Source organism: Rhineura floridana, chromosome 4 (genome assembly GCF_030035675.1).
Source record: "Rhineura floridana isolate rRhiFlo1 chromosome 4, rRhiFlo1.hap2, whole genome shotgun sequence".
Taxonomy (NCBI): Eukaryota; Metazoa; Chordata; class Lepidosauria; order Squamata; family Rhineuridae; genus Rhineura; species Rhineura floridana.
This window is the reverse complement of record NC_084483.1, coordinates 73,351,065-73,364,375: the sequence shown is the minus strand read 5'-3', so window position 1 is coordinate 73,364,375 and position 13,311 is coordinate 73,351,065. Positions and strand designations below refer to the sequence as shown.

Below are 13,311 nucleotides of genomic sequence, written 5' to 3'. Positions count from 1 at the left end.
TATGTGTTCCAGTCATGACAAAGAAGCAAAGTTTCTAGATATTCTAAATGACTATTCCCTAGACCAGTTGGTCATGGAACCGACCAGAGGGACGGCAACCCTGGACTTAATCCTCAGTGGGGACCGGGACCTGGTGCGAGATGTAAGTGTTGTTGAACCGATTGGGAGCAGTGACCACAGTGCTATTAAATTAAACATACATGTAACTGGCCAATTGCCAAGAAAATCCAACATGGTCACATTTGACTTCAAAAGAGGAAACTTCACAAAAATGAGGGGATTGGTAAAAAGAAAGCTGAAAAACAAAGTCCAGAGGGTCACATCACTCGAAAATGCTTGGAAGTTGTTTAAAAACACTATATTAGAAGCTCAACTGGAGTGCATACTGCAGATCAGAAAAGGTACCGCCAGGGCCAAGAAGATGCCAGCATGGTTAACGAGCAAAGTCAAGGAAGCTGTTAGAGGCAAAAAGTCTTCCTTCAAAAAATGGAAGTCTTGTCCGAATGAAGAAAATAAAAAAGAACACAAACTCTGGCAAAAGAAATGCAAGAAGACAATAAGGGATGCTAAAAAAGAATTTGAGGAGCACATTGCTAAGAACATAAAAACCAACAACAAAAAATTCTATAAATACATTCAAAGCAGGAGACCATCTAGGGAGACGATTGGACCCTTGGATGATAAGGGAGTCAAAGGTGTACTAAAGAACGATAAGGAGATTGCAGAGAAGCTAAATGAATTCTTTGCATCTGTCTTCACAGTGGAAGATATAGGGCAGATCCCTGAACCTGAACTAACATTTGCAGGAAGGGATTCTGAGGAACTGAGACAAATAGTGGTAACGAGAGAGGAAGTTCTAAGCTTAATGGACAATATAAAAACTGACAAATCACCGGGCCCGGATGGCATCCACCCGAGAGTTCTGAAAGAACTCAAAGGTGAAATTGCTGATCTGCTAACTAAAATATGTAACTTGTCCCTGGGGTCCTCCTCCGTGCCTGAGGACTGGAAAGTGGCAAATGTAACACCAATCTTCAAAAAGGGATCCAGAGGGGATCCCGGAAATTACAGGCCAGTTAGCTTAACTTCTGTCCCTGGAAAACTGGTAGAAAGTATTATTAAAGCTAGATTAACTAAGCACATAGAAGAACAAGCCTTGTTGAAGCAGAGCCAGCATGGCTTCTGCAAGGGAATGTCCTGTCTCAGTAACCTATTAGAATTCTTTGAGAGTGTCAACAAGCATATAGATAGAGGTGATGCAGTGGACATAGTGTACTTAGACTTTCAAAAAGCGTTTGACAAGGTACCTCACCAAAGGCTTCTGAGGAAGCTTAGCAGTCATGGAATAAGAGGAGAGGTCCTCTTGTGGATAAGGAATTGGTTAAGAAGCAGAAAGCAGAGAGTAGGAATAAACGGACAGTTCTCCCAATGGAGGGCTGTAGAAAGTGGAGTCCCTCAAGGATCGGTATTGGGACCTGTACTTTTCAACTTGTTCATTAATGACCTAGAATTAGGAGTGAGCAGTGAAGTGGCCAAGTTTGCTGACGACACTAAATTGTTCAGGGTTGTTAAAACAAAAAGGGATTGCGAAGAGCTCCAAAAAGACCTCTCCAAACTGAGTGAATGGGCAGAAAAATGGCAAATGCAATTCAATATAAACAAGTGTAAAATTATGCATATTGGAGCAAAAAATCTTAATTTCACATATACGCTCATGGGGTCTGAACTGGCGGTGACCGACCAGGAGAGAGACCTCGGGGTTGTAGTGGACAGCACGATGAAAATGTCGACCCAGTGTGCGGCAGCTGTGAAAAACACAAATTCCATGCTAGCGATAATTAGGAAAGGTATTGAAAATAAAACAGCCGATATCTTAATGCCGTTGTATAAATCTATGGTGCGGCCGCATTCGGAATACTGTGTACAGTTCTGGTCGCCTCATCTCAAAAAGGATATTATAGAGTTGGAAAAGGTTCAGAAGAGGGCAACCAGAATGATCAAGGGGATGGAGCGACTCCCTTACGAGGAAAGGTTGCAGCATTTGGGGCTTTTTAGTTTAGAGAAAAGGCGGGTCAGAGGAGACATGATAGAAGTGTATAAAATTATGCATGGCATTGAGAAAGTGGATAGAGAAAAGTTCTTCTCCCTCTCTCATAATACTAGAACTCATGGACATTCAAAGAAGCTGAATGTTGGAAGATTCAGGACAGACAAAAGGAAGTACTTCTTTACTCAGCGCATAATTAAACTATGGAATTTGCTCCCACAAGATGCAGTAATGGCCACCAGCTTGGATGGCTTTAAAAGAAGATTAGACAAATTCATGGAGGACAGGGCTATCAATGGCTACTAGCCATGATGGCTGTGCTCTGCCACCCTAGTCAGAGGCAGCATGCTTCTGAAAACCAGTTGCTGGAAGCCTCAGGAGGGGAGAGTGTTCTTGCACTCGGGTCCTGCTTGTGGGCTTCCCCCAGGCACTTGGTTGGCCACTGTGAGAACAGGATGCTGGACTAGATGGGCCACTGGCCTGATCCAGCAGGCTCTTCTTATGTTCTTATGTTCTTATGCTGTTGCTTCTATGGCTGTAACGGAGTGAGGTTAAAGATAAGTGAAAAGCAAATAGGAAAAACAACAACACAAAAGGCAGTAACACTTTCCTAAATGTAATACAATACCAACCACAACAAGATTCCTATGAGTAAGGCAGAAAACGAAGCATCTCACAACCAGTCAGGATTCCTAACCAGAAACCAAAAATATGATAAATGAAGAAATATTTATATAAGCATGACTATCAAATATATTTATTTACACAAACTGTAAAGATATTTATAATGTAATCCTAGGTTTATTTATTCAGAAGCAAGTCCCAGTGTATTCAGTACACAGGGACAGAAATGCAACCTCAAGTGATAAGCAACTTCATTCACACAACCCAAAATTCTGAATCCTGCCACTTTACGCCGTTTTGCAACTGTTTATACTTGTTTTTATGGTTATTGGGTTTTAAATGGCTTTATTTCTTGTTGTGAGCTGCCTTGGTTTCTAACCCTACCTCACAGGGTTGTTGGAAAGACTCCATACACGCACACGCACACACTGCAGATGTATAAATACATACAGCTCATATAGTAGTTTATTGTCAAACCAGTTGGTCATTGCAGAAAAATCAGTATTAGTTTCCTACAGAATAAAAACTGTAATACCTAAGTAAGCCCTGCCTACTTGCTTTAAAATAGGACCGGGGGGGGGGGACAGAAAGAGTTAGAACACAAATACAATTCTTTTTTACATTCACTCCAAAGTCCCATTGATTTTCAGCACATTCATAACCATGTCTACTCAAAAGTAAGTCCTATTGAATTCAGTGGGATTTACTCTGGGCATATGGGATTGGCATTGCTTTTACAAAAGCAAGTATTGGGAAGGTTTTCAAAACACTGCCCAGGATCTGACTCCTGCACACAAGAGGAAAAAACCCTGAAATGTATATGCTTACCCAATTTATGAGATTTTCAGATAAATGGGGGAAATCACCATTTTCTGGCATTGCAGTGAGGTTTCTTAGACACTGCCTCAAACTGAAACACAACCCTGGCTTCACTGATTGGCTGCAATCCTGAATGGGTGGGGTTAAAGCTACGAAGTGCTGTACAGTACTGTTTAAAGAAAGATTTAACAGTCGGGGGCGGCTGACGTTTTTATGTATATCTCGAGAACCGGACCACCTAGAAACTTTTTTTTTTAAATTAAAGCTGAGAATCCGGGCCAACTAAGGGGTTAACCGGGCGCCGGGTGGCATGCAAAGAATCTGAGTAAAACTCAGCTAACTGGGCAATATGGCAACCCTACTTGTTAAGCTGCCGGAAGCAAAATGGAACTCATGGAGAGTTTAGTGGGTGGAAAAAGGGGAGTATCTGAAAGCAAGGATCCACACACCCAGCAAAAAACCATGAAGCAAAGTATCTACATGGATTAACGCTGAGAAGCAAAGACGGTTTTTCCTTCACTTAGCGCATTATCCTGATTGGTTTAATGCAGATTTAACAGGAAAAACTATGTGCTACCTTCTCTTTGCCTGCAATGTCATGTGAACCATGCAAATTTAATGGGGATGCAAGTAGCTCTAGACTCACACTAAACCAGCCCCAAGAACCACTGCTCTAGACCTAGAGTTTAAGTGTCATTTCAGAAAGGTTTTCACTGTGTCAGGTGGGCTCACACAAGTCACACAGGGACTGTGATATTCCCTGCACTGATTTTGGTTATGCAAATAATGATCAGCATAGGCTGTGAAGCTAAAATGAGTGACTGTCATGGGGGAAAAAACAACACATTACTTGGTATCTGCTTTTTGAGATACCTCTTTCTAAAGGACAAGAAAAGAAATCAGTCTTCCAAGAAGCTTTTTAGCTGCCCCTTAATTATACCTAGTGCCAGAAGTCAGATGATAGACACCACATTTCTCCATGTCTTTTCTTCCGTTAACTAATCTTCATTTGATCACAAGATGTATGGAGCAAGTCTTGTCTCTTATGTGAATTTGTATAGAGCCAAGCTCAGTCTGCATCTATAAGACATAGCATTCTTATAAGAAACAATGATACTCCTGCTAAATAGCAATACTCCTGAACCCTTTCCTTGTTTAAAGCAATGTACTAATAAAAAAGGGGGGTATGTTACTGTTCTTGGAGCTGAAGAATATTGAGAAACCTTTAGGTGATTGCTGTGCCCTTAACTCAATTGGAGATTATTAGTTCCTTTTTGTATCAGGCAATATAAATGCTCTCTAGTGTTGTAATTTCTCTAAAAATGTAATAACTTTGTGTTTCCCTTCCAACCTAGACCAATCAGCCCTCTTCTGGACCAGAACACCCCTGATTTCACTACATTTTGCTCTGTAGGAGAATGGTTGCAAGCCATCAAGATGGAAAGATATAAGGATAATTTTTCAGCTGCAGGTTACAATAATCTTGAGACAGTAGCCAGGATGACTATTGAGTAAGTGAACTCTGTGCACCTTTGATTTTCATGCTGATTATAATGTCTATCATCCTGATCTTTTAAATGTATTATCTTACGGTTCTCACAGTGGCTCAAGCTATCATAGTATGGGAGGGGGAGCAGTTCCTTTGCCTACCAACTACCTACTGGGATAACTGGTTCAGGTAGATTTTGTTGGTAGGCTTTTGTTGGGTCCATATCAGGTGTTTAGGAGGAGTCTTAGTAAGGAGGAACATGGGTGGTACCATCCCAATTTCAGTAATCATGTTTAGAGGGAGGTATAGCAATGGGGAGGTGGTGAACTACCATAGAAGATGAGGGCAAGGAAGTCTACGTCTTGTTCCTTGCTGCCACTCCTCTCATAGATGGGTTCCTTGTTGCTCATCTGCTGTGCCAACTGGCCTGTGTATGGTGTTGTTTAATGCCAGATCGGTACACAATAAGACCACTGTCATCCATGATTAGATTGTGGATGAAGGTGCCGATTTGGTGTGCATTACGAGACCTGAGTGGGTGAGCTGAGAGGAGTTGATCTGACCCAGCTTTGCCCACCTGGATATTCGGTGCAACACCAGCACAGGCTGCAGGGATGGGGGGGAGGGGTTGCTGTGGTCTACAGAACTTCTATCTCTGTCACCAAGAAACCACTCTGTCTTGGAGCTGGCTTTGAGGGCCTGCACCTCGTGTAGGGCCAAGGAGACAGTACACTGGGGTTACTGCTGGTGTACCATCCACCCTGCTGCCCGGCAGCTTCTCTGCCCGAGCTGGTGGAGGCCATCTCAGTTATGGTATTGCAGGAGCCCAGAACGATAGTGCTGGGTGATTTCAATGTCCATGCTGAGGCTGCTTCTAGTGTTCCGGCTCGGGACTTCATGGCCTCCATGATGACCATGGGGCTGTCTCAAGTATTCACCAGCCCAACACATAGGGCAGGGCACACCGTCAACTTAGCTTTTACTGAAGATGGAGGAAGAAGTGGTCTGGAGATGGGGGGATGGATGTCACCCCATTGTCATGGTCAGACCACTTCATGATGAAGTTTAGACTTACGTCTCCGATCCTCCCCTGCAGGGGTAGTAGGCAGATTAAGGTCATCCTCCCTGGAGATTAATGGAGTCCACCGGATTCGTGAATACCCTGGGGGAGTTCCCAGTAGATAGAGCAGGTAATCCTGTTGAAGCCCTTGTCACGCTGTGGAACAGCAAGGTGCATTGGGCTCTTGACACAGTTGCTCCCGAGCATCATCTCCAGTATTGGGGAGCCCAGTTTGCACCTTGGTACACTAGTGAGCTAATGGCAATGAAACAGGCTTGGTGATGGCTAGAGCATACACGGCGAAAGATGTGCTGTGAGGCTGATTGGGCATGAGTAAAACATCATAACCATGTCTACTGTGCGGCAGTGAGGGCAACGAAGAAGGCCCACTTCTCTGCTACCATTGCATCCTCAAGTAGCCATCCAGTGAAGCTTTTCTGTATTGTCAGGGGTCTGTTGACATCAACTCCAGGAAATGGAGTTTTAGACCCTTCAGAGGCCCACTGTGAATTGTTTGCAAGGCACTTTGAGGGTAAAGTTGCTCGCCTCCATAGCAATCTTGATGCTCCATCTGCATCTACTGTAGTCCCCACTGAAAGGTTCAGTGCAACGTGTGCTGCAACTTCTTGGGAACGGTTTCAGTTGATGTGGTTTGATGACGTGGTCAAGGTGCTTGTGACAATGCAGCCAGCAACGTGTCCTCTTGACTCTTGCCCTTCTTGGCTTATTAAAGCTTGCTGAGGGAGTTTGACTGAGTAGATCTAGGGTGTGGTCAACACATTGTTGTGGGAGGGAGTGGTTCCAGTGGCCCTGATAAGAGGCGGGGATCTGACAGCTCCTGACAAAGCCCACCCTGGACCCATTGGTTTGCGACAACTGCCACCCAGTTGCAAATATCCGCTTCTTAGGGGAAGGTGATTGAGAGGGTTGTGGCACAGCAATTGCAAGTACTCTTCAATGAAACAGATTATCTTGACTCATTCCAGTCTGGGTTCAGGCCTGGTTATTGGCCTGAATCATCCTTGGTCTCCTGATGAATGACCTTAATTGGGAGAAGGAAAGGGGGAGTATGACCCTGTTATTCTTACTTGATCTCTCAGTAGCTTTTGATACCATTCACCATGGTATCCTTTTGGGCCTACTTGATGAGATGGGTATTGGAGGCACTATTTTACAGTGGTTCTGATCCTATCTCCAGGGTTGTTTTCAGAGAATAGCAGTGGGTGATTGTCTTTTGGCCCCCTGGCAGTTGTGCTGTGGGGTGCTGCAGGGTACCATATTGTTCCCCATGCCGTTTAGCCTATATATGAAGCCCTTGGGAGTGGTCTTTAGGAGATTTGGGGGTAGGTGTCAGCAGTACTCTGACAATACCCAGCTCTATTTCTCTGTAACATCTGAATTGGGAGAGGCCATGTAAGCCATGGACCAGTGCCTGGACTTGATGGTGGGTTGGATGAGGGCCAGTAAACTGAGTCTGAATCCTAGCAAGATAGAGACACTGTGGGTTGGTGGTTCCCGAGTTTGCATAATTGGTCAGTTCCCTGCTTTGGATGGGGTCATACTCCCTCCAAAAGAGCAGGTACATAATCTGGGCATGCTCCTGGATCTATCTTTGTTGCTAGAGGCCCAAGTGACCTCACTGGCCAGGTGTGTCTTTTACTAGCTTTGGCTGGTAAGACACCTGTGGCCATTTCTGGACCTGGAGAGCCTGACCACTGTTGTCCATGCACTGATAATCTGCAGGCTGGATTACTGTAATGTGCTATATGTGAGGCAATCCTTGAAGTTCATCCGGAAGCTGCAGCTGGTGCAAAATGCAAAGGCGAGACTGCTCACTGGGGCAGGGTATCACCACCATGTCACCCCACTGCTGAAAGAATTGCACTGGCTATCTATTAGCTACCGGATTAAGTTCAAGGTTCTAGTTTTGGTGTACAAAGCCCTATATAATTTGGACCAGGAAACCTGAAAGACCATCTTACCTTTATATACCCAGTTGATCACTGCGCTCTGCAGGCGAGGGCCTCCTGCAGATACAATCTTATCAAGAGATCCATTCTGCACAACACCTTTAGTGTAGTGGCACCTGCCCTTTGGAATTCCCTTCCCTTAAATATTAGACAGTTGCCATCTCTATTACCTTTTTGGCGCCTACTGAAGACCTTCCTCTAACAAGCCTTTTAAGTAGAGACTTTATCCCAGTCTGAGTCTGTGTTGGAAGTGCTTTTTAATATGTTTTTAAACTTCTTTTAAAAAATGGTTTTAAAGCTTTTAAAAAATTGTTTTAAAATAAGTTTTGTTTTAATATATTTTTAAGTCTGTTTTTATCAAGTTTTAAAGTGTTTTTAGTGCTTTTGTTTGCCGCCCTGGACTCCTACTGGGAGGAAGGGCAGGGTAAATACAGATACACCAACACTACCAGTTCACACAAATTGCTGAAAATATTAAAACATGGTTTAAAAATAAGGAAAAGCTAGAAACTATTGAGATCCCTAAAAACAACTGAAGGACCACAGGTTAGCCACCCTGGCCCTGATATATAAAGGGTTCTGGATATCATGGAAGACAGTACTGGCTTATGATACTGCCTTAGGGACCTGACTCAGAATTTGACATTATTCTCTACTTATATACTATGATTAAGTGGTATATAAATAAATAAATTAATATAAATTTATATAATGAGCCCATACTGACATCTCAGGTGCACAAAATGTCATTTATTTCTGAAAATTGTGTTGCTGTTTATTTTCTGACCCCATACACTGTCCATTGGATGCCTAATGTTGAATCTTTCTCTTTTTTTCCCCTTCAGCGATATTATGAGCTTAGGCATCACGTTGGTTGGCCATCAAAAGAAAATCATGAGCAGCATTCAGACTATGAGAGCACAAATGTTACATTTGCATGGCACTGGCATCCAAGTGTGATAAACATTTCTCCCTTACGTGGGAGGTGACAGACTTGAGAGAACAGTGCCGGCTTCAGTCTACATGAAGTGCTGCTAGAAGACACATTATTTTTCTGGGTCCTTCCTGCAGACCACAGAAAGCCCACAAGCACCTACAGACTTGAACTCCTAAGTGCCACCAGAAAGTTACTTTAAAAGGGGAAATGGATCCACTGATGGCAGCAACGATAGCAGTGACAATAAACAAAGTACTACCTGAAACACCTATAAACACCTTGAACTCTCTAACCTCCTTTTTATCTAATTGACTTTTTAAAGTGTACATAAGGGATTTTAAAAAAAAGAAAGAAAGAATATATTTGTCAGATAAAAATCATGATATTATTGCTAAAGTCGAAATATTTTCCTTAAACCTTTCATTTCAAGCTTTTTTTAAAAAAAGAAATCAGTTGTGTTTCTTCTTCATATAGACCTTCTTTTAATGTAACATTTATATCTTTGGACCTTCTTAGTGCTAAGTAGATGAAACATTACACTGGGGACTATTGAAAGATTATATGAATTTCTACAGACACAAGAGGTGCAACTGAGAAACATGTATCTGGTCACTGAGTGGGGTGAAATGGAATTGGGGTAGGGTTTGCTTTATGAAGTTTACTTCAGTCTGTTAATTCCACACCACATTACAGTGGTTTGCTAATTGGCAGGAAATCAGGAAGAAAAAGGCATTGCCAAGAGTTGCGATATTTTTGAAAATAATTTTGTATGATGAGTCACATGGTCTCTTTAAACAGGAAATGAATAGAATAGAGAACCTAGCAATAATATTCCCTTAAAGAGCTTAGGCACTTTTAAAGAAAAGGTTTGAAAGATGACTTTAGTAAACTGCCTGGGATAAATATAAGCTGTACAACTCTGCAACTTTAAACTTGTTTAAACCCCTTTCACTGAATAATTGATAGTAGATATGTCAAAAAAAAGGTACAGTACTGTAGTGTTGCCTAGCCTTTTAATCAGAGCACACTGGGGTTTGTTGTTGTTGTGTTTTTTTTTTTCTTCTTCTTCAATATTCCACATTAGATGGTCTAGGAAAAATAACTGACATATGGTTCATATGAAATTAAGTTGAATGTAGTCCCTCCTGCAAAAATAAACATCTGGGGGTGCAATCCAGAGAACACAAGGCATACCTACATCCCTCTGAAGCTAATTGGACCGTAGCATTTAACTGAGCTTAAATTTTACTGATTTCTGTTGAGACTTAATCCCAGATCATATGTTACCACATTCTGGTGGAAGAGTGGGTGTGCAAATTATCTTACACGACATCTCCTCCATTATACAGATACCTTGTGTACGAAGGCGCAGGTTGAAGCCTGATTTGGCCTGCAACCAGTTCTCACAATTTTCCATCCCCTTTTTGAGATGCAAAGGATTGCATTCATTGTCAGAACATCTTCGCCTATTTTGTATGTGATTTGCCAGTGGAGATAATGTACTCCTTTGCCACCACCAGTAACATATGATCCAGGTGCAAATCTAACTTTCTCTGGATTGCACTCTTGGGACATAGTCCATTCCAGTCAGAGGAAGTTAGACACACTTAAGATTTACTGAAATTAATGCGATTTGAGAGCTTAATGGCGTAATCCTATGATGTCTACTTGGGAGTAAGATTCTAGTATACCTTTCTCCCAGGTAAGCATGTAAAGAATTGCAGCCTAATTATGCTATGAAGTCCCAGTGATTTCAATGGGACCTGAGTGCAACTAACTTTCTCTGGATTGCACTCCTCTAGTGTAAGCCCTAATAAAATGAATTGGAGGTGAACAACAGCTGTGAGGCTTGCACTGGAGATGTTCCTATCAGATGGTGCCTTGAGATTTTCTATTAGAACCAGTGAGTGTAAGGCAAGAGGCAGTTCAAAAAATTTCAAGTTTTTTTTTACAAGCTGCTCTATACATACATACAGTCATTCAAGACTTCTGAATGAATGGTACCTGTTGAGTGAAAGAACTCTTTTTTTAGGAAAAAATACCAGTTTTAATTTAATATATGTGTACTTGAGTTGAATGAAATGTCGAACTACCATAAGCAATAACAAAGTGTGTTGCAGGAATATATACAAAACAGGTGATAAATGCTGTCAGAAATATCATGAAAATCATGAGCTACCCCAGCAGTGAATAGCTGTACTTCCAAAGAGAACTGGGCTGCTCCCGATGGTTTTCATAGAGAAAGATCCCAGGGATCAGTCATACATTAAGTCTTATTTGATAATGTGGGCATCCACACAAAAAATATAACCCTGTAAATGTTCCTTTGTAAAACTTGTACATTTTATTTATACTGTCTTGTTTTGTACACACATTTGTGTGCGGTGAGCTCGGAATACATTGAAAATGCACTATATTTTTCTATTTTACTTACAGAGCATCACAAAAAAGAAAATGTTTTTCAGTACTACATAATGTGTTTTCCCACATTTAGGACCAAAGATAGCTACAGAAAACTCAAATAGATCATTTGCCCCTCCCCTCCCCTCATATTTCTCCTTTAAGTTCACTGTATAGTGTTATATTTGTCATTTTATTTATTTGTTTGGTTAAAAAAACCTTTGATTATACTATTTTTTCTCCTTTTCCCCTTTGTTAAAGAAACCTGTAAAAAAACAGACAAACAAAACAAAAAAATTGGATTAACATAATCCCATTACATAGACACTTCCATTTGTAATCTTTGTAATAGACTGTAAATATATTTTTGGAAATATAACAGTGTGCATAAGGGTTATTTTTCATTGTCTGTCTATAGCAATCCAACACTTTATAATCAAATGGGGGAAGCAAAATTCCCCCATGATATTTGGAAGCATAAAAATTATAGGTGAATTTGTTAATTTCAGATTAAATTATGTATTCAATAGAAATTGTCATCTTTATGTTCAAAGATGATTTCTCTCCTAATTTGTAAAAGTGCAAACATTCCTTACGGGTGCAATCCAACTGCTGTTTACCCTGGGCTGAGGGGAGCTGGATATGGCAGACCCCCGGCTGAGCTGGCTAGGTTCTGGCTCAGCTGGGCCATGCTGGCATACATCCTTCATCCTGGCTCAGCCAGAGATCTTCCAGAGAAGCCCAGCTCAGCATAAGGGAAGCCAGCAAAAGGCCTGAAAAAGGGGTGTGTCGAGGGAGTGGTGGAGACATGCTATATCCAGGCGTAAATCCCTTATTGTGGCTCAGCCAGATGTCTTCTGGAGAAGCCCAGCCCAGCGTAAGGGAAGCCGGCAAAAGGCTTGAAAAAAAGTGGGCTGAGGGGGGGAGCTTACACTACAAGTATATCCAGGTCCCATTCAGCTCTCTCCCACTGCCCTCCGTCCCAGCTGCTGGAATGCCGGGAAAAAGGGTGGTGGAAGGAAACATGTATTTTGTTTCCTTCCATTGTGTCCTGTTGGCACAGCCAGCATCCTCCCCTCCAAGAAGCTTTTGAGGGGCAGCTGGATGTGGCAACCCCTTCCACCAGCTCGGCCTCTGCCAGCTCCACTTCCGCCAGCCTCCAACAAGATGGATTGCTCTATAAGGCAATATAACAAACTAACATTCTACAGATTTATTGCCCGAAGCTAAACATGCTTACTTGGAATACTTAGGGCCATGGACTCACAGAAACAAACTTTTGTACATGCATCTCTAGCTATGGAAGAAAGCACATAGCTGTTTTGGGTACCTTATTTAAGACTGAAAATTCTGCCTAACAGCTGCATATTCACCAACCAATCAGATTTTTTATTATATTTTTTATCCCACCCTTCTTCCCAAGGAGCTCAGGATGGCTTACAAGGTTCTCTTTTGACCCATTGTATCCTCACACCAATCCTGTGAGGTAGGTTAGGCTGGCTACAGATCTCCCAACAGCTCAACACCAAGTGGGGATTTGAACAAAGCAGGAATCGAGGCCATAATATCATCCCAAACAGAAGATTATGCTATTGACAGCTGGACAATGGAGAATTTCATTCCGGAGAGAGGCTGAGCTCAGCAATCCACTGCTCTGCTCATGTACAGCTGGATCAGTGCCTAAGGCTGTGGTTCTAATCTGGTTGAGTTTGATTGCAACACTTTCTTTTGCTTTTGCCATTAACTTCCAAATTTATATCCATAGTTATCTTCCTATAACCTCATGCAGAGATTTGGGAGCTGTGTTTGTTTTTGTAAAAGGAAATCACATGAGTTCAGCTTGGTGAAGATAACTTACTAGAGGTTAAGAAATATGTTGTGTATAACACTTTATAACCAGTGATAGTATACACAAATGGGACAAGTCTCGGCATGCAGATCCCCTAGTTGGGAAATCAACTCTCA

At 42.0% G+C, this 13,311-nt stretch overlaps 1 protein-coding gene across 4 annotated transcripts in view; it reads left to right on the top strand.

Moving 5' to 3' along the window:
- EPHA7 (EPH receptor A7) overlaps positions 1–11,672 on the top strand; it is a 259,070-nt gene extending 247,398 nt beyond the window's left edge. For all 4 annotated transcript variants that reach the window (XM_061623356.1, XM_061623354.1, XM_061623357.1 and 1 more), the window contains exons 16-17: positions 4,846–5,001; positions 8,855–11,672. In XM_061623356.1, coding sequence (XP_061479340.1) covers positions 4,846–5,001; positions 8,855–8,969 — 271 coding nt within the window. In that variant the 3' untranslated portion in view covers positions 8,970–11,672. The remainder of the gene's footprint in view (positions 1–4,845; positions 5,002–8,854) is intronic.
- Positions 11,673–13,311: the final 1,639 nt, after the last annotated feature.